General features: G+C 41.6%; 1 protein-coding gene across 8 annotated transcripts in view; it reads left to right on the top strand.

Annotated features, from left to right (window-relative positions):
• The first annotated feature begins 318 nt into the window (after positions 1-318).
• slc25a15a (solute carrier family 25 member 15a) overlaps positions 319-27,566 on the top strand; it is a 38,091-nt gene continuing 10,843 nt past the window's right edge. The window contains exons 1-6 of one of the 8 annotated variants that reach the window (XM_041199264.1): positions 848-985; positions 2,874-3,020; positions 12,454-12,579; positions 15,544-15,802; positions 17,757-17,897; positions 20,304-20,476. In XM_041199264.1, coding sequence (XP_041055198.1) covers positions 12,510-12,579; positions 15,544-15,802; positions 17,757-17,897; positions 20,304-20,476 — 643 coding nt within the window. In that variant the 5' untranslated portion in view covers positions 848-985; positions 2,874-3,020; positions 12,454-12,509. Of the gene's footprint in view, positions 338-847; positions 986-1,667; positions 1,907-2,873; positions 3,021-9,470; positions 9,539-12,453; positions 12,580-12,696; positions 13,954-15,543; positions 15,803-17,756; positions 17,898-20,303; positions 20,477-27,566 lie in introns of those variants that run through there. The other 7 variants (XM_041199265.1, XM_041199263.1, XM_041199267.1 and 4 more) reach the window with 7 other exon arrangements.

The following is a 27,566-nucleotide window of genomic DNA, read 5'->3' as shown; positions in this document are numbered from 1 at the left end:
CTAGGGAGGGAAAAGTAGTGAGGCTGAATTCACATTCCTTGCTAAAACTGCAGGTATGTAAATTACAGGTCGGCACATGGTGAAATTCAGCTGCATTATTTTCTTACAATCAAATAGTCTTCAGGCACTGATGCCAATTTTAACTCACTCTGACTTGCATAAACCAGTCAATAGTGGACTCAAATCGGCAGCGGTGCTGCTTACATTCTTGGATTGCCTGCTAACAGGTGAATGAAGATTGTGCTGCTACTGGCATTGGGGAGTGATGAGTGTGGGGAGATTGGATGTGGAGGCTGGGGAACCATCAGATCTCCCAAAGTGCTTTGCAGCTAGTGAGGTACTTTTTTTGAAGTAAAGTCACTGTTGTAATCTCAGAAAATTGATTTGATTGGCATGAGCCAGTGCTTTCAGAAGTGGATAAAAGCAAAATACTACAGATGCTGGAAATCTGAAATAAAAACAGAAAATTCTGTAAAATCCCAGCAGGCCTGGCAGCATCTGTGGAGAAAGAAACAGTGTTAACGTTTCGAGTCCGTGTGGACTTCTTTCAGAAGTCGAGTCGAGACACGGGCTCACAGAATTGTCTGACTTTAAATCCGGTCGTAATTTCCTTAATGGAAAGTTTCCAATTTTAGGAAGGACATGAAATTGAACAGATTTTTTCATACCATTTGCAGTCACCAAGCCAAACAGGTGCTTTCTCTGTACTCCTTGTAAATAAAAAGATTTCAAATAAATGTCGATTTCCATATTCATTTTAAACATGCAGATGTTTCACAATCCTTTTTTTTGGCAAATTGAAGGCTCCATGGTGATAGGCTGGTAATCGAGGAAGCAACTCCTCCCATCAGCGAGGTGGCAGTGACTAGCAGCAGCATGTTGTGGGTACACATTCTTTTCACCTCAATTCTGAAATTAAAGCCAGGCAAAATAAATAGATAAGCAGGAGCAAAGACCTCTGCAACAGCTGCAAGGAGACAGAACTGTAAGTGGAGACCCGTCATCTTTCACCATTTATTTGAAGACTGTTTGAAATGACCGTGGAAATGAGAGATATTAGGGAGGGGTGGAGGCTGATTCATTTTTGAATGATTTAATACTTACCCCCTCCCCCCCCCCCCAACCCAGCGAACTGACAATATTTGCATCAAGCCATATAAGCCAGAGGGTGACGTTGATAGCCTATAAATAACTCGCTTTCCTTGAGGTTGCACAGCCGCTGCTTCTGAGAGCCAGCTCCGCCTAGCGCAGCTCACTGTCCCCGACGCTAGGCCATTTTCCACTGTAACCCCACAAAGCTTCTCAACTTGTGCAGCCAGAACAATATACTTCTGTTTTCGAAAGTACCGATACACCGCGTTGCTCCTCCCGAAATCTGCAAAAGTGGTCGAATTTGAGATTAACGCAAGACAGTTTGTCCCAGCCCCACAAATATAATTCACTGGTTATTTTTAAAAGGGCAATTTTATTCCATTTCAACCATATACTTCGAAAGTATTTTCATTCGTGTGCAATTGATGATGCGGGGGTGGGAGGAAGCGGATGATGGTGGAAGAATCAGCCTCACTTATTGGTGTCTTGAAGGCAAGAGAGAGAGCTCTCTCAATTGCCTCTCAAACGTTTTGGGAAAATGTATTTGACAGTGCATGATGCAAACGCGGAAGAGGTGGGGAGGAGGCGGAAGTTTGCATAGCGACAGAGGCATTGCTACGGTGCAGCCTTTGGGATTTCGTGCAGCAAGGTGATCGCTCCGGCGAAATAAGAAAGGAGGCTGCTCCCAGCTCCAGTTACTGGAGCACAGGGTATTCTGTCCATGTGAGGCGGACACATGTGGGTCAGTGCCTTAACATCATACTGTCTGGCTGCAGAAACTATATTCTAACTGCTGTGCCCTGAAGGACCGGTGGTAAGGATTTTGCATTGCACATTCTGTCTTTAATTTTTTGAAAAACATCGTTGCCCTTTTTTTTAATGAATGCGAACTTTCACACTTGTTGTGCAAGCTCAGCTGTAGCCTTGTAAACTGTGTGATCTGTTGCCAAACTTTAGGGAATACGTTCAATATAAAAATATTTAAAGGAGCGATGGTGTCACTTCTGTGGATGGAGTAAGCGCCACGATGTTTCTGAAGTTTAATTTTAGTTTTCAAACGCAGCTTTCTTCTCTCTTAAATTGACCACGAGGCTACCGTGTGTTGTAGTGTAAATTTGTCATGCACTTTTTTTTTGGGGGGGGGGGTGCGTGGACAGTTTTACTTTGCTAAGCTAAGAACCTTCTGAAATGTTTAATAGTTTACTCCCCTCCCACACTATCACAGCACAGGTAGCCTAGTTATTTAAAAATATCCAGTCGAAGATGCACAGAAGCCACCCAGGGTGACATAATTGCATTTGATTTTAATTCTGGAGTAATTCTCACACATTGCCTTGTGCTTGCAGCTTTATTATCCTTGTCTTTGTGTTGCTATTCCTCCTCCCCTTTCTCCATTCTGAGATGGGATGGCGTAAAATTGTGGAGGTGGAGTGAAAGGAGCACCTCAGTGGAGTGGGGGAGGGGGTTGTCCACCTGCAAGTTTCAATGTGCAAAACGTTGGGGAGGAGGGTTGTGAAATGGGTTGGGGGGGGGAGGTGGAGAAACATCTGAAATTTGGGGACTCTTCAAACTCTCAAACACCTCATTTTTGCCTGGATCAGTTGTTTGGGGAGAGAAGTTGGGTCTGACTTGCTCAGAATGCAGCAGTGGCGTAAAAGTAGTTCTTTACAATCTTTACAGATAGGCAGACTGTCATAAAGGTAAACAGGAAAATATTGGCTAGTGCATTATGGGCATTTAAGCTGTGCTGGCATTAAAATGAGTATCCTTTGTATTTTTAGTGAGGAACTTCAAGTCTTTATCTTATCTCACATCATACTTCAATGCAAAAGAGAGCAGGCTGCATTGTAGGTGAAGGGTCATGAGGACTCGAAACGTCAACTCTTTTCTTCTCCGCCGATGCTGCCAGACCTGCTGAGTTTTTCCAGGTAATTCTGGTTTTGTTTTGCATTGTAGGTGATGTTCAACACACCTCTATCAACCAGTACTAGCAAAACCAATAATCAGGCAATTTTCTTATTTAGTGTTTGTGGGACCTTGCTGTATGTCAATGACTGTGGTACTTCCCTACAGTGCAGGAGTTACTATTTTTCAAAAATGACTATTTGGCTGTACAATGATATCCCAAAAATATATTGATATTTCATAAATGTAAATCTATCTTTCCTTATGTTTGCCTGAAACAGAGAACCCATTCCCCCACCTCCTTTCCATGTGTGGTCATTCTTTCATGTACTTCCTCCCCAGCCTCCACTGCCTGTCATATCCTACTTTAAAGGACACTGAATTTTTTCCTGATATTTCCCGGGAAAGAAATCAAGCAGTACCATTAATATCTTTATTACCCTTGTTCTCTTTCATTTGAGGTATAAAGGGTGCACTAGGAAGAAACTTCTGTGTGTTTGGAATTTCTTTCACCAATTCAATGCTATTATGGATTGACATTGTTAATTTTGGCACATAGGGATTCTTCTGAACACTACGAAGTGGTGAAGCAGCCCATAATGTTTTTAATTGAATTGTGATGTTTGAGTGAATCTTAAGAAGATAGTTTGTGGGCCTCTTTGATTTTGTAGGTATTGCCTCATGGTTGGAATCTATTTATCATAGCTGCATCTTTCAACTGCAAGCGAACCACTTTTACAAGGCCTGATAATGGGTAAACAGCATTTTTGCAGATTAACCATTAAGAGTTTAAACATATTAGGGATTCTTGTGCTAAGCAACAAAAGTTACCTAGCAACCACCCTGCTTTGAAAGGAGGAGAGTTCAGTAACTGATTAGGATGGCCCCAGAATTTGGAGTCAATACAACAAACACATGTCTTTTTCTTTGCTGCTTGGAAAGGATATTGTATCTCCCATCACGTTGCTACAAATTGCACCACCGTAATCTGCAGCAAGAATATTTGACAAATAGCTTCTTCCTTAAAGGCATTCTTTCCTATTTATATTGTAGTAAGCAGGACCACCAACATCTAATAGCCCATATGATGAACAAGGATGCCAGAGACTCCTTGAAAAAAATAAATGGGCTAGAAGAGCAAAGAGACATAGGGGTGGAAGTTCACAAATCATTCAAGGTCGCAACACAAATTAACAAGACTGTTAAATGCAACTGAGGAGGTGTTGCCACCCTGCCTTTGAGCCAGAAGCTGCGAGTTCAAGACCCACCCTGGGATGTGATGACTAAGAAGGCGTAGTGATATTGTCGCTGGACTAGTAATCCAGAGACCCTGGGTAATGCTCTGGGGACCCAGGTTCAAATCTGAATTCAATAAAAAGAAACCTGGAATTAAACGTCTAATGACGACCATGAAATCATTGTCGATTGTTGTAAAAACCCACCTGGTTCACTAATGTCCTTTAGGAAAGGAAATCTGCCGTCTGGTGACTCCAAACCCACAGCAATGTGGTTGACTCTTAAATGCAGCCACTCTGTTGTAACAGACCGCTACAAAGAGACAAAAAAGGAATGAAACCGGACGGACCACCTGGCATCGACCTAGGCACCATAAACAACAACGGCAATCGCAGCCCTGTCGTCCCTGCAAAGTCCTCCTTACTAACATCTGGGGGTTAGTGCCAACATTGGGAGAGCTGTATCACAGACTGGTCAAGCAACAGCCTGACTTAGTCATCTTCATGGAATCATACCTTACAGATAATGTCCCAGATACCACCATCACCATCCCTGGGTATGTCCTGTCCCACCGGGTGGCAGGGATAGTGGCACAGTAGCATACTGTCGGAAGGGAGTTGCTGTGGGAGTCCTCAACATCGACTCCCGAGCCTATGAAGTCTCATGGCATCAGGTCAAACGTGGGCAAGGAAACCTCCTGCTGATTACCACGTACTGTTCTCCCTCAGCTGATGAATCAGTGCTCCTCCATGTTGAACATCACTTGGAGGAAACACTGAGGGTGGCAAGGGCACAGAATGTTCTCTGGGTGGGGGACTTCAATGTCCATCACCAAGAGTGGGCTCGGTAGCACCACTACTGACCGAGCTGGTCGAGTCCTAAATGACATAGCTGCTAGACTGGGTCTGTGGCAGGTGGTGAAGGAACCAACAAGAGGGAAAAACACACTTGATCTCATCCTCACCGACCTGCCTGCTGCAGATGCATCTGTCCATGACAGTATAGGTAGGAGTGACCACCGCACAGTCATTGTGGAGACGAAGTCCTGCCTTCACACTAAGGATACCCTCCATTGTGTTGTGTGGCACTACCACCGTGCTAAATGGAATAGATTTTAAACAGATCTAGCAACTCAAGACTGGCGTCATGAGGTGCTGTGGGCCATCGACAGCAGCAGAATTGTACTCGAACGCAATCTGTAACCTCATGGCCTGGCATATCCCCCACTACCATTACCATCAAACCAGGGGATCAAGCTTGGTTCAATGAAGAGTGCAGAAGGACATGCCAGGAGCAGCACCAGGCATACCTTAAAATGAGGTATATACCTGGTGAAGCTATAGCATAGGACTACTTGCGCGCCAAACTGCAAAAGCCGCAAGTGCTAGACAGAACATTGTGCAATCATCAGTAAACATCCCCACTTCGGTCCTTATGATGGAAGGAAGGTCATTGATGAAGCGGCTGAAGATGGTTGGCCCTAGGACACTACCCTGAGGAACTCCTGCAGTGATGTCCTGGAACTGAGATGACTGACCTCCAAAAACCACAACCATCTTCCTTTGTGCTAGGTATGACTCCAACCAGCGGAGAGTTTTCCCCCTGATTCACATTGACTCCAGTTTTGCTAGGACTCCTTGATGCCACACTCTGTCAAATGCTGCCTTGATGTCAAGGGCAGTCTCTCGCATTGACAGAACTAAGCAATCACACAACCAACGGATCAGATCTAATCTCTGCAGTCCTGACACATCCAGTCGTGAATGGCGGTGGATAATTAAACAACTCACTGGACGAGGTGGCTCCACAAATATCCCCATCCTCAATGATGGGGGAGCCCAGCACAGCAGTGCAAAAGATGAGGCTGAAGCGTTTGTAACAATCTTCAGGCAGAAGTGCCGAGTGGATGATCCATCTCAGCTTCCTCCGGAGGTCCCCAGCATCACAGATGCTAGTCTTCAGCCAATTTGATTTACTCCACATGATATCAAGAAATGGCTGAAGGCACTGGATGCTGCAAAGGCTATGGGCCCTGACAATATTCCGGCAATAGTACTGAAGACTTGTGCTGCAGAACTTGCTTCGCCCCTAGCCAAGCTGTTCCAGTACAGCTACAACACTAGCATCTACCCGGCTATGTGGAAAATTGCCCAGGTATGTCCTGTACACAAAAAGAAGGACAAATCCAAACCGGCCAATTACAGCCCCATCAGTCTACTCTCAATCATCAGTAAAGTAATGGAAGGAGTCATCAATAGTGCTATCAAGCGTCATTTGCTTAGCAATAACCTGCTCACTGATGCTCAGTTTCGGTTCCGCCAGGGCCACTCAGCTCCTGACCTGGTTACAGCCTTGGTTCAAACATGGACAAAAGAGCTGAACTCGTGAGGTGAGAGTGACTGCCCTTGACATCAAGGCAGCATTTGACAGAGTGTGGCATCAAGGAGTCCTAGCAAAACTGGAGTCAATGTGAATCAGGGGGAAAATTCTCCGCTGGTTGGAGTCATACCTAGCACAAAGGAAGATGGTTGTGGTTTTTGGAGGTCAGTCATCTCAGTTCCAAGACATCACTGCAGGAGTTCCTCAGGGGAGTGTCCTAGGGCCAACCATCTTCAGCTGCTTCATCAATGACCTTCCTTCCATCATAAGGTCAGAAGTGGGGATGTTTACTGATGATTGCACAATGTTCAGCACCATTCGCGAATCCTCAGATACTGAAGCAGTCCACGTCAAAATGCAGCAAGACCCGGACAATATGCAGGCTTAGGCTGACAAGTGGCAAGTAACATTCACGCCACACAAGAATCAGGCAATGATCATCTCCAGCAAGAGAGAATACAACCATCACCCGTTTAATTAAAGTTAAGAATGCTGCCCGTCCAACCTTAATGTTGGGCAGGCGAAGAGCCCAGGTGGCCTTCACATTTTTCATGAAACCTCATCCATGGGCAGGATGAGGTTTCATGAAGGATTTATTAATTAAATAAAATGTTTTGAAAAAATTAATGGACCCATGTCCCAGCTCATGTGACAGTTTCACATGAGGGGACATGTCCTTAAATTCTTTTTTTTTAACCTTTCTTCAATGTTTCATAAATGAAAGTATTTTCCCTGAGGCAGCTCTGTGCCTCGGAGATTTCTGCACTCTCGCACATACCCTGACTCGGAATCCACCCACTGGCCTTCACAGGGGGTGTACATTGCTTCCAGGTGTGTGTCATGCTGGGCGGGCCTTAATTGGCGCAGCCCTGATCGGGGGCATTGATCAGGTTTGCAACACCCCCCCCCCCCCACCCAATTGCAGGAGGGTGGGGGGGGGGGGGGGGGGGGGGGGGTGGGGGGGGGGGGGGGGGGGGGGGGGGGGAGGGATTGGGGATTTCTGCCCCAGGTTTCCACCAATATAATTTTGATGCCAATTTCCATAGTAAGCTCATGACTGCTGCAGGCATGGTTCAGAAATGTGGGAGATGTGGAGAAGGGTGGTGATAGCAGCTGCTCTGGAATAGTCCCCAGGATCAGTATTGAGAGGGGTGAGTGGGATGGGAAGGAAAGTTGTAAAGATTAGCCTCCAGTGTGCACACTGTGTGAGAAGGTAAGCAAGAGAGTACTATAGAGCAGGTGGAGTTGCTCCTCCTAAAGTTTGAAGCAACAAGTGCCTCCATGGGCCATTCAGAGGATGTCAGGAGAGGCCTAGTGGAAGTTGAGCCCAGTATGGCGACAGCTAAACAAGTCAATTGAAGAATACTGAAGGTTAAGAATTTGGGAGGGCAGAGTACTTGAGAAGGGTGAAAGGAGGCATTATGATAGGAGAGAAGAGTATAGGAGGGTTAAAGAGAACAGAGGGTAAAAAAGGAAATAGAAATGATGGGTTTGGATTGGCATCCAAATTGTGCATGAATGAACACAAAATTGCATTTTAAAAGTTTAAAATCACCTTTTTTAAGAGAATATAAGTAATGATCTTAGCCAAACAATACATTTAAGCATCACAGTAGTGTAATGGCACAAGCAGATGAGTATTGTTGCATGGGCTCAAACCACTTCCTCTCATTATTGTTGGACAGAGATGTGCTAAATGCCATCACGACAACAGCGTCATCTAATCGTGCAAAGTAAGAAAAATTAAATCATCCCAAATGCTGTGTGATGTTCTGAAGGTTTTTCAAGGGATGTAATTTAGGACGGAAGCTCAGGATTAATGCGCAAATGAGAAAGCTTAACTTGAGTTAGCTGGTAACAATAAGCGTATTTCTGTAAATGTAGAATAAAGCAAGTATGCTAGAAAAAGCAAACTTGCATCCATGTAGTGTCTTTCATAATCACAAGAAATCCCAAAGCCAGCCAGTGAAGTGCTTTTAAAGTGTAGTCACTGTTGTAATCTAATGTCAGTAAACACAGCAGTCAATTTGTTAACAGCATTGAAATAATCACCAGATGATCTTTTTTAGTGATGTTGGTTGAGTGATAGAAATATTGGCCAGGGCACTGGAAAAATTCCCCTGTGCATCTTTTATGTTCACTATAGAAAGCAGTTGAAACCTCTGTTTAACATCTTATCCAAAAGATGGCACTTCTGACATTGCAGCACTTCCTCAGTATGACACTGTTGGCATGGATTATGTTCTCAAGTCTCTTCTGCAGTACTTGAACCCTCATAGGCAAGAATACTACCACTGAGCCAAGGTCTTATCAACATGGAGACTCCAAGCAATCACCAGTGTAACCCCATCATGTACCCAAAGGAAAGATATTCAATGTTTAAAATATATTTGTGTCGTTGCCCATTACACTGATATTACAATGGACATTGGATTTATCAGAATTAGATTAAATTCAAAAGAAAGAAATCAAAATTCACAGAAAATTAAATCTAGATAAATTCCACTAAAAATAATTATACTAAATTATTGTGTATTACTCCAGATCCTCTTGTTAGCAGCATAGTTAATTTAATAAGGGCATTTTCAATGTTCGCTTTACAAGCAATTTTACAAAGGTTTCTTCGTTTTCACTCAGCAGGTGAGCTGTGCCTAGATTTTTGAGCATATATTTATAGCTTTCAAAACGGTTATAAATGAAAGAAACTCTTATTCCCATATCTTCTGACTGGTCTTGTTAATGAGAAGAGATAGGTTTTGGTGGAGATTCACTGAATTGGTGAAAAGGACTAAGGAAATTTGGGTGCATTGTAAAAAAGAATTTCCTCCACCGTTTACTTAACTTGTGCTGATTTTCAGGTCCAGTGATGGCTTGGCTATTGAAGGGACTGCAGGGGCAAGCTAAATCACATGGTCTGAATATTCAGGTCAGCCAGGTTAATGTTTCTTCTAATAATGCTTTGAATCAGAGGCTATAGAAACAGATTAACTATTCACGTTGATATGTAGAACCTTGGAAATTTGGCCTGTGGGGAGAAATGCTTGTCCAAAGCTACTGTTGGACGATATGCAAACAACTATCTTTGCTTTTCACATATAAGTGTGAGAGTATCAAAAGGTGAAATTATGGGTTTTCATTTTAAGAAAAGTGTGAGCACACTAACTTCCACATGCTTCTTGAGAAAACTCTTGCTCTTGTACAACATAAATCCATGCACCTTCCTGAGCATATGGCTACCCTGGAATTAAACTTATTGCAGAAAATTAGATTACTGTTCGGTTTGATTGTGGCCAGAAGAGTCAGTGAATCCAATACATGGGAAAAGGCTAGAATCATAGTCACTTGCTATGCTGCAATTTCTGTTTGGCCCATTATGCATATGCTATCCTTCTACTTTTCAGATTTTTGGCCATAGTGATGCCAGAAATAATGTGACTTGTAAGCTCCTGGTTCCCTCTTTCTGTTGAACATATGACGAGTCAGCTGCGGAGAGTTCCACAATGTAGCTGTCTATATTTAGATCCAAAGGCTTCGGAAGGTTTTTGGTTCTAATGTACTTACGCTGGTCATGTAGGCTTGCAGCAACTACTCAGAATCAGCTACAAAAGCTACCCATTATCTTCCTGTGGAATCTGGCTTGCCATTTGCTAGTACTGACCTGAATTATTCCTAGTGCTTCTCATGTATATTCACAACCTTGTTGATATATTTCTTGGCTGGAGTTTAATACCAACACTTCTTGATGGACCTTATTAAAATTGATAAAAGTTGACTACGTTCCTTTAATGCAAGTAAACTCCACCTCCTTTCTGAAGTGGTGAATGCTAACTTCCACCTATATATCTGGACTGCTAATGTAACATTTGTTCCCAGTACTTTATCTGCTTTTGTAAATATCTGTGAGCGTAGTTCCATAGAAAAACAAATCAAAGTCCCTTTGTTCAATCATAAATGTCAATTTTTTTAAAGAATGCACTTTGCCATCAATATCCAAATATTGAAAAATCAAATGTTTAGAAAAGATGATCAATTTAAAGTAAAACTTAATATAAGTAAACAAGTATGAGGAATAGGACTACATCCCTAGATAAATCCTGGATAGCTTGTTTAAATATTACCTTTTCCAGGCTCTGTCATGGTGCCTGCAGTCATGTATTCAGTACAATGGACACAAGGTGACATAGGCCAAGGGCATTGCGTCTGTTTCTTAACATTTGTCGTCAACAGAATTGATATGGTTCCATAACAGACGTAGGTTGCCACTGGGTGTACTCGTTGCAGAAAATACATGAAAGAAACTGAGAAAACAGCACATGATAATGTATTTGCAATAAGCCTGAATTGATGTTAGAAACTGTTTTAAAATTATCTTGCCAACAATAGAAATTTTAACATGCTGACTCATTTGCCCTCCTTGATACATTAATGAAACATGAACTTCAATTAGGTTAACTTTAGATGTATCTTCCACCTATTTGCTGCCGCCTTTTAGCTTCTCCCTTTTTTTTCTTGTCACCACAATGCTGGTTGATCGCCCTTCTCCATCTACTCCTGTTAATCACCCGTTCTGCTTACAATCCTGCTGTGTTTAAGTCTCTCGCCACCACATCCTTCCATCAGGTCTTAGGTCTTTCACTTCTCCTCCTTCCTGGCAGTCCCATTTTCATCTTTGGCCTCACCACATTTCCTCCCTCTGTCTGCAACAGATGACCATACCGTTTCAGTCTCTTTTTGGCTACTTTCTTCAATGCTTCTGCAATCTTCACTGATCCCCTAATGTACTGGTTACCAATCTTGTCCTTTCTCATTACTCCACACGTCCATCTCAACATCCACAAATCATTAATATCCAGTCATTCTTTCTTTCTCTCTTCTCAATGTTGCCCACGTTTCTGCACTATATAACAAGGCTGGTCTCACAACTTTCTTGTCGATTCTTCCTTTCTGTTTCAGTGGTGCTTTTCAAACAGACAACACTCCACTGCACTTCTTCCAATTACTCCAACCAGAGCTAATCCGTTGCTCAATTTCCATTCCTTTACTTACATCTTCTGCCACCACTGACCCCAGGTACTTGAAACTACTCACTTTCTCCAAGTATTCACCCATAATCTTTACATCTTCACTCTGATCCTCTTTCCTAAGCTCCAACCTGACAGTCCACATACTGGGACTCTGGTCTACTGATCTTCGTACCACTGTCTTCCAGTGCTTTTCTCCAGATACTCAGCATGTTGTAATCATCCCCATCACATAGCTTAATGTCATCTGCAAACATTATTGACCACGGCACTTCCTGTCTCTCTTGTTCAGTTGGAACATCCATGACAATCAGGAAAAGGAAGGGGCTCCATGTTGATCTTGGTGCAACCCTACTTTGGCTTTGAAACTCCCACCCGCCCCCATCCCCCAAACTGCTTCTTAATGATGTCTAACACTCCTTGTACGTGTTCTGTAAAAGTCACGCATACTTCTCCAAATTCTAGCACGTCTCCAGACTATTTCCTAGACACCTGGTCATAAGCCTTCTCCAGATTGATGAATATGGTCTTTATGTTGCTTTGATCTCCCCATTATTTCTCCATCACTTGTCTCAAGGCAAAAATGGCACCAATGATGCTTCTGGGCATGAATCTGAACTGACCTTCATAGGTTTCCACCATTTTTCTCAGTCTCTAGCCCATGACTCTCTCCATATTTTGAATGTATGTGGCAGGAATTTAATTTCACAGTAATTTTGCAATCTTGAATATCCCCCTTTTCCTTTGAATATTGGTACTGTTATTGTACTGTTACCTAAACAGAATTCTATGACTAACTGAATGAACATTTCCATTTTAGACTATCGCCTTTTGGATTTATTGAGTAAGTGAGCCTATACTGGATATAAAACCAACATGCCACAGGAAAATAAAGGACTGCAGCCTCATGTGCAAGGTGCTATCGATCTCACTGCAGGAGCTACAGGTAATGGAAATTTGTCACTTTTTAAAGAAAGAAAATACATGTGCAGGTATGTTTGTTACAACAGTAACTACACTTCAAAAGTACTTCATTGACTGGGACATCCTCTGCTCTTGAAAGGTGCTATAGAAATGCAAGCCGTTCTTTCTCCTGGTTGGGAAATTGCCCATTCAATCTTCTGCTGGATTTTGTCTCTGAAGTGCAACATTGGTACATTTTCAGCCTCCCTTCTACTTTTCCTCCACACCTCAGAGAATGGAGAAATTGTTTGGCCTCTGCAACAGCTATCCACAGGAACAAAGCATGTGGAGTAGCACGGTGACGAGCCCATGTCCTCCCACTCCTTGGCTCCTGCATTTTGTGCTGCACGTAATTATGCAATATGTTTACTGTTTTTGTGGTGCTAGTAGGAACAATTATAAATGTTTACATTTTCTCTTTTTTTCCTGGGCTAGCAGTGCGAAACATAGAGAACAGTCCATGCAATTACTTCTGATCTAAAATGTATTCCCTCCTTTTTCCTTACTCCAACATGGTTCAAACAACAACAACGTGGTCTGGGGGGAATCAACCAGTTGCAGATTATTTACAACGATATCTACTGAAGCACAACCAGTGGGTTGTGGGAAGGTGAATGGTAGAAATGTTGTGTCTGTTTTGCCCCACAGTTCCTTAATAGACCAATAGGTGCTACTGTTGATCGGAACTGTTTACAAGCTAGGAAGTGTACTTTTGAAACACTTCCACGATGGTAGAATTTATTTCCTGCAACAGCTTTCCTAACTCTTGGTAACCTTCTTGTTTTAAAACCCAAATGTGGGGTCACAAGTTCGTTAATCCTGGTTTACATAATTTTTATCAGCCCCTTCAGCCTTTTCTGCTATTCAATTAGATCATATCTGATCTGCACTTCATTTACTGATCTTTGATCCACATCCTTCAATACCCAAGACACAAACTACAGCTGATGCGTAACTTTCCTGCTTTCGTTTTTTTTTTGTATTACTTTTTGTACCTGTGCATTTCTTTTCTTTTCTGATATTATGCATTGCCGCTGACCGGGAGATCTAGGCCCATTATGCATAATTCCAGAAAAGAAATGGGCAGGTGCCAAAAGCAATCAAAGAGGCTACTGAACCATGGGCCTTTATCTCAAGCCATTTGAAATACAACAGTGAGGAGGTTATGCACCAGCTGCCGCTGCCTGTGAAGTTCTTACCCGCCCGACAATACTGCCCTTTCTTCCGTGATCTTCTGATCCTGGCTGACTGAGAAATGTGCAGCACAGTGTTTCCCATCGAAGTCCAGCGGACCATAGAAGAGTCGGGGGAAGAAGATGACATGCCCTCTTTTTATGGCACTAACTGCCATATTCAGGTAAGTTTTTAAAGGCCCAGTCTTTTAATGAATGCGTGTTGGAGGGTGAGTGGTCAGCTGGGTGAATATGTAACAAAAGATGCTGGAAAAACTCAGCCGTCTGACGGCATCAGTGGAGAGAAAGACAGCTAACGTTTCGAGTCCGTATGACTCTTCTTCAGACACTCTTCTTCAGGGTGAATATGTAGTCTGGTTGGGGTGGGGGATGGGAGTCAGGTGGTCGAGAGTAGAGTAGTCTGGGTCTGTCAGGGTTGGTCGGTGGGGGGATGGTAGTTGGGTGGACATCAGATTGGGGAGATGTCTGGGGTTATCAGGTGAGGGGTGTAGTTTGATGATTGGCGTTGGTAGCGGATATCAAGGGTTTTGATGGTCAGTTGAATTACGGAGCTATTAGACCAGGTTTTAAACTGGCTAACATTTCCTGGGTAAGTGTGCAGGTGAGACACATGTATCTAGCCCAAGTACTCCACCCTAAGCTCAGGGTCAGAGACATCCATGGAGTGTCCCGGGCAGCAGGAAATCAGCTCATCGGAAGTTTAAATTTCCTGGGCAATTCCCACGTAGGTTTGCACGTTACGATTTCCGCTGGATTCTTAACTGTTTCCTCACGTACATTCCATCTCCAACGATCTGCAGACTGGGAGATTTGGGCCAATATTTTGAAAAAGAAATGCATTAGCTGAAAACTGAGCTGTTCTTGCACTGGCATTGTCACAGCCATGAATAAGAGGCATAGCTAGCACTATTTGATTTGCATTTGGAAGATTCGGCCCTCCCGTGTCCTTTTAAATGGAGATCATCTTTGTGCCAGCACAAGTGTAGACATGCAACAATGATATTGGAGGGAGGCATGTGGTTTGTGTAATGTTTTCATCTTAACTATGCATTTGCACTGATCTGTGGGATTTGGACTTATGCTAATAAGTGGACTGATTTCTCTGCACTGCAATACCACAGCAATATGCATTAGTTCAGGGACATGCGATCGTTTCAATTATACTGCAGCTGGCAAAGTGTTGCTCTAACACCAGATGACCTGGAGATAGTGGGGGAACACTGATAGTATATTTGGCAATGTTGTATAATCCTTTTGGAATAACTTCAGTGCAAATCATAAAATTCCATAAAATGCACATACAAACTGTAAACCTAAGATGACCTAAACTGGGCATTTTAGCTTTTCGCAGTTAACTACCTGGATTTGGGCCAATTGCTTTTTAATCATATGCTCTTTTTTCTTTTCTGCAAATAGGACCCAGCTTTGTGATCCCATATTAATTAAGCTCCCTGTTAAATGCTTTCCAACCATTATATTGGTGGGCTGGTGTCTGTAACTGAAGTCGCAGCAATGAAAGATTGGTCTGTTAGCCAAGCAAAGTGAATGAATGGAACAGTGTAGCAATAGATTCCAAATTATTGAGGCAAAGTGAAATATAGGAGCTGCTGGAAATCTGAAATAAAAACAGAAAATGCTAGAAATACTCAGCAGGTCAGGCAGTGGAGAGAGAAACAGTTAATGTTTCAGATGGATAATCTTTCATCCAAAATATTGAGGTCGTTTATTAAATTTACGCATATTGTGATTTGCAGGTGGAGTTGCTTGTGTTTATTCGGGGCAACCCTTTGATACTATAAAAGTGAAGATGCAGACCTTCCCTTACATGTACAAAAATGTGTTGGACTGTGTTGTAAAGACATATAAGGAACGTGGCATTCGGGGATTCTACCAAGGCACTACTCCTGCCCTAATGGCTCATATGTCGGAGAATGCTGTGTTATTCTTGTCGTATGGGTTTTGTCAAAGAATAGTGAGGAAACTGTCTGGAATGGATAGCAAAGCTGAGCTCAGGTAAACAGTCATTTAATTCATATTTGAATCTAGTTGCTTGATGAATAGCTCTCAGTCTTGTGTTAAATGAATTTTAGGTTTGGATTGACTTAAACCCAAAACAGACTCCAGCAAATCAGATGAGAAGACTGATGCCTGAGAATGTTTAAAAATTGAATATGTGGGAGTGATAAGATGAGGTGATGTGGTCTACCGTGCTGGGTAATCGTGCAGCTAGATATGGGTTTAATTCTGCTGTGCAGCTGAGTTTCCAGTCTCACCTTTCTCATTGTGATGAACCACGAAGCAGAGCTAGGTTCCTTCACATGGCGAAATGCAAAACGGGAGGGGAAGTAATTAGTTATCGGAGTTCACTCACCTGAAGGTACTGAAAATAGTCAAAGCAGTAAGCTGAAGAGCAATTTTCCCATTGGCCCTCTTCACTGAAAGAGCTGTATAGCCCTAGCAGACCAGAAGAAAGATGTTAGAGGGTCTCCTGCCCTCAAATAAAATTGAAGTAAACCAATCAAAGGTCCAGTTGAGGGCTTCAAATATTAATATAAGCAAAACTACAGTAATTTGTTATCTGTACCCCAAAATTTTAGTTTTGGAAATAACTGTGGGGAAGGTTTTCCTTAGTCATATATGCTGTGAATTTTGAGCTTTTCTGGTGTTGGTGCATATTATTATGCCCACAACATCAGTTAGCAAGTGCCAACTGCTGAAGTGCCCCTTTCCGGTGCAGGAAGACATCCACACTCAAAGGCTGACGATTCTTGTGGCCTGATCACGTCAAACTTTAGCACGTGAAAATCGTATAAATGAATAATGCTACTGTGCAAATCGGTGTATACTAGCTTCAGAACTTGCTGCTAATGAACTACAATTTGTCTTGATGAATGTGCAGGTTGTGGTGGGTTTTTTTCATCCATTCACCAAGAAGTCATGTCTCTGAATTCTGCCACACATTGCGAGCATGGGAATTATAATTAACAACTACTGTATAAAATGGATTGGTCACACTAGAGAGGGTTCAGAGAAGATTTACAGGGATGTTGTCAGGACTGGGAGGTGTAGCTAGGAGGAAGGATTGGGTTGGGCTGGGGTTATTTTCTTTGAAAGAGGAGACTGAGCGGAGGTTTAACTGAGGTGGATAAAATTGAGGGTCCTAGACAGAGGTCAGTAACCAAGGGACTTAGATTTAATGTAATTGGTGGAAGGATTAGAGAGGCGTTGAAAAATTGTTTCACACAGAGATGGTGGGAATCTGGAACTTGTTGCCTTTTTCAAGGAGCACAGATGGGCCAACTGGTTTTAAATCTCAATGATAAAGATTTCAATTACTCCCAGGTATCCATTACTCTATATCATAATTTGTTGATTTAATATGTGGACAAAGACATTCTTGTTATTGATATTTAAGCTTATGTATATTTTGACATGACCTATTATCCTGATGGTGCAGATCTTTGCAAACTCCCAAAATCATTTATAAGGGAATTTGTGTAAAGTGCATTATTGTATAGTTCAGTCTCAATCAAGTAATAACGGCTATTGGTTTAAAATAATGCAAAGAAAATATATTTTCTTTTAAGTAGAAAAATGTAAAATGTCAGCAGTGCCCTCATGTTGAGATTATTCATTAGTAAAGGTTTTCTGAAATCGAGTGATGGTCTCTAATGCTGATGATGAAACGTCATCATTTGTTAAAAGCCTTTCATTTGGATAGACTTCAATGGAGAATACTGACCCATCTATGAAATAATAGTTACAAATGAAGGGAGATGGTTTCAGATCAAAGAATTTTGTGAAAAATAGGTAAACCTTACATATGATTGGAAAAGTTTGCATTCCAAATGTTTTGTGGGGGGGAAGACACATTGTTTTCCAAGGAGGGGGATGGGGTATGGTGAAAACACTCCAGCCCTGAACTTGTCCAACCGTTGAAGAATTTTCTAATCATTTGCTATTTCAGTGATTTACAGAAAGCAGCTTCTGGCTCATTTGCATCAGTATTTGCTTCATTGGCCATTTGCCCAACAGAGCTGGTCAAATGTCGCCTCCAAGCAATGCATGAAATGAAATCCTCAGGAAAGCTAGAAAAAGGACATCCCAGGTACGTCCACTTTTTTAAAAAAAAAAGTTTCTTATTTTTAAAAAGCGTAATTCACTCTTTAAAAAGTACAGTCACATATCGGAGTCCTGCCTTTAATATCCAGGTTAAAGTTGAACTAGGTTGTATGAAAGTATGTTGCACATTTTAAAAATCAGTTATCAGACCAAGTGTTCCCACTTCCTGCCACCTCAACGTGAGGACTGGGCAAACGTTTCCCAGTTTGCTTGTTTGTGCCACTATTTAGTAGCTGGTGTAACTTTGTAGTTCCATGGTGTACATATAAAACCCAACTTAGATATAAATTTATGCCTGAATGTGATTCCTATTGAGATGGAGTTCCTATCACTAATTATATCTAAAATTTGGGCTGTTTGTGGTGTGTTTAGGCTGCAATGTGCTGTACCTTGAAGTGAGAAGTTAGGGGTGTTTGTCCATTATTCACCCAACGGTAAGCAGATGATTTCAGTGTCACTATCATATGAGCTGTGGTGTGTAGTTGGCACTTCTTAAGAGCACCAGAAGATGGGGGAAATTAGAAAGCTTTAGCCCCTGCTCCATTTCTATTGAGTGACAGAAGATTAGCACCAGCAGAAGGCCGAGAGCAAGTATGGAGGTGGTGTGTGTGATATGTAACAAGTTGAAAGAATGGAGAGGGAGGGGAAAAACAAACTTAACAGGAATCATAAATGAGGAAGAATAATCTCCTTTCTGGCAAGCAAATGGATTATTTTTTCCTTGCAGGCTGGGGGAAAGACACCCAAGTAGAAACCTGACCCTTTTCCCACAGTGAGAAGGCCCTTTGAGCCTTCTTCCTGCTGAGTTTTTCTAGTGTTTTCTGTTTTTATTGAGTCCTCTTGCTCTGTTTAGTTAACAAAGCAGTGTTTGCAGATGATAACCTGCATAATGTCTTAGCTGTGGAATGGTTTGTGACACAAAGAAACCTAAAAGGGGGTAGGGAGAGAGAGAAAAATGCTTCTCTTTGTGCAGTCTCCTTTTGGGGTTTTTGGCATGTCTTGTCATTTCATTGGGTTTTCCCTTCTGTACAGTATTTTACTATTCAGTAACATGAACCCTGAATTGTGTGCAAACCATACAGGGAAGATTTTACAAAATCACATTTGGCAGGCAGGGCACCGTACCCACTGAAGTTATATATCAGGGAATCGTAGGACGCTTGCTCACAGATTTCCATCCATTAACTTCAATGGAATATAATTGGCCCTTGCATGCCGACAGCACACATTACTACAAGTTGGTTGCAAGGCAAAATGAAAAGGTTTCAGAATGGACTGTCCTGACTGCTGCCATTAATAAAACAATTCCACAAAGCTGAATTGTGGGTTTACATTCCTCCATGAACTTCTCAAACTTCTCTGCATGTATACTTGTCTATGGCACGCCTACGCTGGGGTAAACCACTAAGATCTTGCATTGCTGTCTGCTTGCAGTGGAACTAATGACTTCAGATCATAGATTGAGACGATTGCGTTTCCTTCAAAAAAATTAAGAAATTTAGTGAGGACTGTACCTTTTTTCTGGATTGTAACTAATTGTGTACATTCTTGCTCTTTCTCCACAAGGGCTACTAATGGTTTAAAAACATGTTTTTATGTGAAATACCCAAAAGGAATGTATGACATATGAATTATGTTCATCTTAGACACCGAAGAAGTAAGAATTCCTGTGCTTACAATACTTAGTGGCACATTTTAAGGCTTCGTTAGAAGCTGCAAATTGAGGGAATGACGATCTTGCTACAATCACTAGAGAAATTTTCACCCCTAGATCCTGTATATAAGTCTGTCCAACATGGTTTTGTTTTTTAAGTCATTGACTTATCAAAATCTGCAATCTCAAAATACTGACAGGCGCTGTAAGCCAACCTATTTAAAAATGCTTGTTAATGCTTATAAACGTGTTAACGCAATAGTGATTTTGAAAGTTGGCATCTTTTGAAATGTGCATCAAAGCTGTGATGTAATCATAAGGTTGCTGTTACCAAGCACTAATTTCATTAGATATAAGAGAGTTAGCTTTATATGATGCAGTGAATTTTGTCAGTGCTATTGATTTCCATCATGCTGTACCACAGATTGAAGAGATTGAGTTCTGATCTTCTTAACCATCAAAGAAAGATAGCAAATAAAATGCTACAAGAGGAGAAGATAGCTTTGGGGTTACATTGATCTTCCTTAAACCTGCTTTAAGAAGAGTTATTGGCAAGAGGTCTGGGAGCAGGTTGTGGTGCAGGATGGGAGTAAATCTTTTTCATTATGTATACGTTTTGCTGTGTGACATTCTTTAATAAAACTGCATGTGAATTCTGATGTAGATTATGGTAGCGGCAAACTATCAACTGTATTCTGGATATTAATTTCAATTTATACGCATTTTTTCTCCCTTTAGCACAGTTTGGGCAGTGATCAAAAATGTTTTGAAAACTGATGGTCCTCTTGGCATGTACCAAGGTCTATCGAGCACTTTGATGAGGGAAATGCCTGGCTACTTTTTTTTCTTTGGTGGCTATGAACTCAGTCGCACCCTTTTTACTACCAGAGGCGGGTCCAAAGATGATCTAGGTAAGTACCTGAAGTGAGGTAAGGGCGGGCAGTGTTTATTATAAGAATAGAATTGCAAGCTAGAAGCAGATTGAAACCAAATGATTACTGTTCTTAACTGTTTGTTGTAACAGGAATTTCAAAGTGATCGATTCACAAAATTAGTAGTCATTATTTGGAAACCAAAAGGCTGAAATCAAAAGTTTAACGTATCACCTATTGGAGTGTGATGGTTCATAAAATTAGGAGGAGCAACATTCTTCACTTGTATTCATTATTATAAGATGAACTTATCCTACAATGAAAATGTCAAGGGGCATATCCTTTTGAGGTGTCTTGTAATGGGTGTCTTGAGGAGGTCACAGATGTTACTAGGCTGGTGCATCTATTGGATTTGACAGTTTGTCACATTAACCCAGAAATTGGGTTCTAAAGATTGCTTTACTCGTTGGGCAAACAAGTGCAGCTGAGGAAACTGAGGGCAGACTTGGAGTTTGGTGACAGGGGGAGTTTAAAGTTTTAATTTTGTTTTTAAATCTAGTCTGTAATTTACAGTAACTGGAAAGTACTGTGTAAGCAGTCTAAGGTTTTTTTTTCTTAGCTTAGACAGGGTAAACTCTCTCTCTGCTGTGAGAGCTGAATAGTTAATTACCTAACTGGTTGAATCTGGTTACTCTAGTCCTAGTTCAGTTGGCTATAAATACAGGCCTCTTTAATGCAACCTTGGCAAATGGAGTGCAGACTTGGAGTTTGGTGAGAGGGGAAAGTGAGGGGGAGGTGGTGTTTGTTTCCTTTTTCTGTCTTTCTCACCCTTTACGAATTGGTTCTTGCTCTACTACAGGGAAAGGAGCTAACTGTTTGGTGAGTGGCTAAGGTCTATTCTATTCCTAAGGTTTAATAATTGGTGGTAAAGTTTATAAAATATATAAAAAAGCAACATAAATAATTACTTAATTATATTATTCACCTATTTAAGACACACTAAAGATGGCAGAATAGGTGATGTGTCAAGGCCACAGCATGTGGGAGCTCCTGGGTAACATTATGATCCAGGGCAAACACGTCTGCAGTTAAGTGTTTGTAGCTCGAGGGACTTCATTGAGTTGGAGGCTGAGTTGCAGACTCTGTGACACATCAGGGAGGGGGAAAGTTACCTGGATGCTTTGTACCAGGAGGCAGTCACACCATTTATGATAGGGTCTTCTGATTTGGTCAGTGGTCAGGGACAGGAGGGTGTGACTGTGAGTGAGGCAGGTAAGGGGATCCAGATGGCAGGAGTGTGAGCCTCTGCAATGGTCTAATAGGTTTTCTCCGCTGGTTTGGATGAGAGCGGAGACTGCAGCAAACTGACCGTGGCACAGGAAGCTATTCATGTCTGGGGATCAAAAAGGAATGCAGTGGTAGTAGGGGACAGTATAGTTAGGGCGATTGACACTTCTCAGCAGCAAAGAACGAGAGTCCAGACAGCTTTGTTGCCTGCCCGGTGCCAGGGTTCAGGATATCTGCTCGGGTCTGGAGAGGAACTTGCAGTGTGAGGGGGAGGATCCAGTTGTCGTGGTCCATGTAGGTACCAACGACATAGGTAGAACTAGGAAGGAGGTTCTGCATGAAGAGTGAGGAGCTAGGTACTAATTTGAAAAACAGAATCTCAAAAGGTTATAATCTCTGCATTATTACCGGAGCAGTATGCAAATTGGCAAAGGGTACATCAAATTAGAGAGATGGCTGAAAGACTGGTGTGGGAGAAGTGGGTTTCAGTTTGTGGGACACTGGCACCAGTACTGGGGAAATTGGAGACTGTACTGCAGGGATGGTCTACACCTGAACTGTGCTAGAACCAGTGTTCTTGCAAATTGCATAACTAGGGAAGTAGAGTTTTAAACTAAATAGTGAAGGCAAGAGATCAAATGTGGAAAGATGTGGTATATAAAATCGTAGAGACAAGGTAAGAGGAGAATAGTAATATGGGAAATGAGGATCAGAGAATGGCAGGAAGGGACAGAGGTGAAGAAAAAACGTAAGAGTGCACCAAGAATCAAAACTAGATGTCCCAAAGATAACAGAAAGATAAAACTAAAGGCTCTATGTTATGAATGCTAAGTGCATTCAGATAAAATAAACAAATTGATAGCGCACATTGAATAAATATGGTCTTATAGCCATTACGGAGATGTGGCTGCAGGATGACAAGGATTAGGTCCTGAATATTGAGGGATATATGACCTTCAAGAAGAATTGGAAGCTAGGTAAAGGTGGAGGGGTAGCAGTGTTAATCAAGGGTGGAATTTGTGAAATAATTAGAGATGACCTTGGTTCAAGAGGTCAGGATGTAGAATCTGTTTGGGTGGAGATGACGAATAGTAGGGGAAAGAAGTCACTACTGGGAGTGGTCTACAGACCCTGTAACAGTAACTACAATGTAGGACAAAATATACAAGAAGAAATATTGGGTGCTTGAGTTAATGGGATGGCAATAATGAGTGACTTTAATCTACATATAAACTGGAAAAATCAGATTGGCAGTAGTAGCTTGGATGAGGAGTTCATTGAATGCTTTTGGGATTGTTGCTTAGAGCAGCAGGTTCTAGAACTAACCAGAGAGCAGGTTATATTAGACTTGGTATTGTGTAATGTGACAGGATTAATTAATGACCTCAGGGTAGAGGCACTCTTAGATAGCAGCGACCACAATATGATTGAATTTTACATCCAGTATGAAAAGGAGAAGAGTGGGTCTAAGACTAGTATTTTAAACTTATATAAGGCCAACTATGAGGACATGAATTCTGAGCTAGCTGAAGTTAACTGGGATACTAAGCTAGGGGATAGATCAACAGAGAAGCAGTGTCAGACATTTAAGGGGATTTTCCAGTACACTCAGAATAAGTATATTCCTGCTATAAAGGAAAATTCTAAATGGGAGGACCCACCATCCATGGTTAACTAAAGTAGTTAGGGAAAGCATCAAACTTAAGGAAATATAACTGCGCAAAGATGAGTGGCAGGTCGGAATATAAAGAATGGCAGAGAATGACTAAAAGGTTAACCAGGAGAAAGAAATTAGACTGAGAGGAAGCAAGCTGGAAACGTAAAACAGATAGCAAGAGTTTCTACCAGTTTTTAAACAGCAAAAGAATAGGTAATTTGAGTGTTGTTCCTCTAGATAGTGAAAATGGAGACTTAATAGTAGATAATAAGGAAATGGCGGATGAAATTAATAATATTTTGCTGTCTTCACAATAGAGGACATTCCAGTAATAGCTATAAATCAGGAGATGGAAGGGAGAGGGGAACTTAAGTGAAATTACAATCACTAAAGAAGCTGTACTGAGCAAACTGATGGAGCTGCAGGCTGACAAGTCTCCGGGTCCAGATGGACTTCATCCCAGGGTCTTAAAAGAGGTGGCTAATGAGGTAGAAGATGCGTTGGTAATTTTCCAAAATTCCCTAGATTTTGGAAAGGTTACATCAAACTGGCAAGTAGCAAATATTCAAGAAGGGAGGAATGTAGAAAACAGGAACCTATAGGCCAGTTAGCTTGACCTCTGTATGGGGAAGGTGTTAGTCAATCATTTAAGGAGGTTATAAATGGGTACTTTAAAGAGGTAATTGGGAAGAGTCCCTTGTGAAAGGGAAATCATGTTTAACCAGTTTATTAGAGTTCTTTGAAGGAGTAACGTGTGCTGTGGATAATGAGGAACCTGTAGACATGCTGTACTTGGTTTGCCAGAAGGCATTTGATCAGTTGTCATTTCAAAGATTATTGCAGAAAATAAAAGCTCATGGTGTAGGGGGTAACACATTGGCCTGGATAGAGGATTGGCTGGCTGGCAGAAAACCAGTATGCATTAATGTGTCTGTCTGATTGGCAGGATGTGACTAGTGAGGTCCAGCAGGGGTCCATGCTGGGGCCTCAACATTTTACAATTTATATCAATCACTTAAATAAGGGGAGCAAAGTCATGATAGCTAAGTTTGTAGATGACACAAAGATAGGTAGGAAAGTATGTTGTGAAGAGGACATGAGGTTGCAGTCAGGTATAGATAGGTTGAGTGGGCAAAAATGTGGCAGATGGAGTATAATATGGGAAACTGTGAAGTTGCTCAATTTTGTAGTAAATGGAGAAACTACTACAGTATTCAGAGACGGATCAAGGTTTTCTCGTGCATGAGTCACAAAGTTAATATGCAGGTACAGCATGTAATCAAGGCGGCTAATGGAATGCTATCCTTTATAACAAAAGGAATTGAACTTAAAAGTAAGGATGTTATGCTTCAGTTATGAAGTGTATTGGTGAGATCACATCGCAAATATTGTGTGCAGTTTTGGTCCATGTGCATTGGAGGCGGTTTACTGGATTGATGTCTGGAATGAGCAGGCTGTATTATGAGGAAAGATTAGACAGACTGGGCTTGATTCCACTGGAGTTTAGAAAAGTGAGGGGTGACTTGATTGAAGTATATAAGATGCTGAACGGTCTTGAAAAAGTGGACATGGAAAGGATGTTCTTCTTGTGGGTGAGGCCGGAACTCGGTGGCCTCAGGAGGCAGTGTGAGCAGGGTCACTGAATATTTTTAAGGCAGAGGTAGATAGCCTCTTGTTAGGCAACAGAATCAAAGGTCATCAGGAGTAGATGGGAATGTGGAATTCAAAACACGAACAGATCAGTCGTCATCTTATTGAATGGCAGAGCAGTCTCGAGGGGCCGAATGGCCTACTTCTCCTATTTCATATGTTTGTAACTCTTTAAAAAATCCTTTTTTGTGGGACCAATTTAGATTATCGTCAATTCAGGGCAACATTTTCTTTGTCTACAATAAACACTCTTGGATCAGGTACTGGTTTCAGAAGTGATGACCTTGCCTCAGCATTTGGTGAGGGCACACACTAATAGCCACCTTCCTGATGCATCCTCACAATACAAAGATTTCCTTTCTCAGATGAGGAATGTTCCAAAGTTAGACCTGTTGGTGGAATATTCCAACAGGAAGCTCCCATGTTTTTGCTCCAGGACTGTAGAGTCGAATATCCTTGGCAAGTGCTTCATCTCAGAGAATTACCAGTTCCTGTATGTATTCCCTCCATTTCCATTCCTTTCCAGAATCCTGTGGAAAGTACAGGCAGATAAATCTCAAACATTCAAACAACAGATTTAAGAGTCTAGAAAACCAAGTTGTTGGATATTATAAAAATGAGTGTGGTCTGACCTCCCCACCACCCCTCACCTTAGAGACAAACTTCAAATTAGCAGGAGTTGATTCTGGTTGCAAAAAAAAAAAACTGACTATTTAAAGCTGGTCCTAATTATAAGCTATGACACATGAAAAAGAAGTTCCAAAAATGCTCTGAACCCTTGAGCTGCAGGCAAACCCAACTTTCCTTCACTGGAATTAAAAGCTTTGGGGTGAGGGCGGAATTGAAATGTTTACAGCATACAATTGGTGCCCCCTCAAATTATATTTTCCCTTTTAAAAAATGCACTTTTATACTTCATGATAATTTAGTTATTTGGATTTTCAGCCATTATTTTCCAAATGCTACCTACAGTCACTCTATCCAACCTCTTTTCTTCCCTTCCCTGAGTTCAGAAAAAATGTATCTCACCTAATTTTCTTTACTCTGAGATTCTTTTCCTTCACATTTCCCAGTTTATACTGATTATCACCCTCTTCCTCCCTCAATTCAACCCGGTATTCTTGCACTTCCCCACGCCCTGTTCAATCTGATGCTATTTTCCCTCTTGCCCTCCCCTATCTCCATCTGCCTCGATTTGTGCTAGTACTCCTCCCCCACTTCCTCAGTTAATGCAGGTACTTCTCACCACTCCTCTTCCTTTCCCCATCCCCTAAAGCACTGCTCAAAGTTTCTGCCCTAATCATTGATAGAAGTGGCAAATGGATGACAGAGTACTGTAGCTAATAAAATTATTCTGGCTGCTGTGGACTGCAGGTGGAAACCATTTTTTTTTTTGCACACAATTCCTGTCTATAAACTGCAGTTGTTAGCTAATTGTCATAACCAACAGTACTCCTGAGCTCTACTGAGGGGAAAGAAGCTGCTTTGTGCTGAGTTTTTAAATCAGCAAATACTGATGTGGACCGAAGTTACAAAATGGTGACTGTTGACTTGCACACTGTAGTACGCTTATAGTTAGACTGGAAAGATGAATCTCAGCTGTGTAGATTCCAATCGAGCCAAGCTGTTTAAGGCTTTCTACTCAAGTAATGGAAATCTAATGACAAAATATTCACAAAGCTCAAAACTGAAGATATTTTTTCTTTAATATGGGGATTAAAAAAACAATGGGGTACAATTTGACTGTGCAGCAAAGTGTAAAACTGGCAATTGCAACTTGGCAGCCCGTTTTACATCTCTTCCGATTTGAAGCCAATGGCAATAAGTCAAGATCTGCTCGCTGATCCTCCCAATCCCCTGCTGTCCCAATCCCCTGCTGTCAAGTACAAATTGAGAAAAAAGATCAATTTGGCTCAATATTTCTAGATTTTTTTTTGGGCACGGGATACTGGCAAGGTCAACATTTGTTGCCCATCCCCAACTGCCCTTGAGGAGGTGGTAGCGAGTCATCTCCTTGAACTACTGCAGTCCATTTGGCCTAGGTGCACCCACAGTGCTGGTAAGAAGAAAAATTCAGTTTTCTGAAGGAGAAGGGCAGCCAACCTAAAGTATTCTTTTCTAAAGGTAGAAAAACCAAAATCAAAGACATTTGGAAGGTTAGATTAGCAACTGTTTTAATCCAACTTGGTAATGGCCCCCACAGCAATATAGTGAAGAGCTCTTAATGATTTGTTTTTTGTTATTTCTATAACCTTATCCTTTTAAAAAAATATACTTAATTGATATAACGTTAACTTTGTGAAAGGATGATTGGCAAATTTTCTCTAGTCTTGCTCAAGGCATTTTTATTAATCAACATGCCCTCTAGTAATCTTGTTTGAACAATTATGATCTAAATCTACAAAATGATGCATGTAAATCATAGATTCAGATGAGCTGTGTCTCTGCTAGGAACCTTCACTGCTGGCCACAGTGGACATTACTGTTTTGTATCATGTTGGCAGGCATCTGCTTGTCCCAAGGCATAAGGTGCCT

Source organism: Carcharodon carcharias, chromosome 11, assembly GCF_017639515.1.
Source record: "Carcharodon carcharias isolate sCarCar2 chromosome 11, sCarCar2.pri, whole genome shotgun sequence".
Lineage (NCBI taxonomy): Eukaryota > Metazoa > Chordata > Chondrichthyes > Lamniformes > Lamnidae > Carcharodon > Carcharodon carcharias.
Note: the sequence above shows the minus strand (reverse complement) of the source record. Positions and strands in the feature narration are given on the sequence as shown.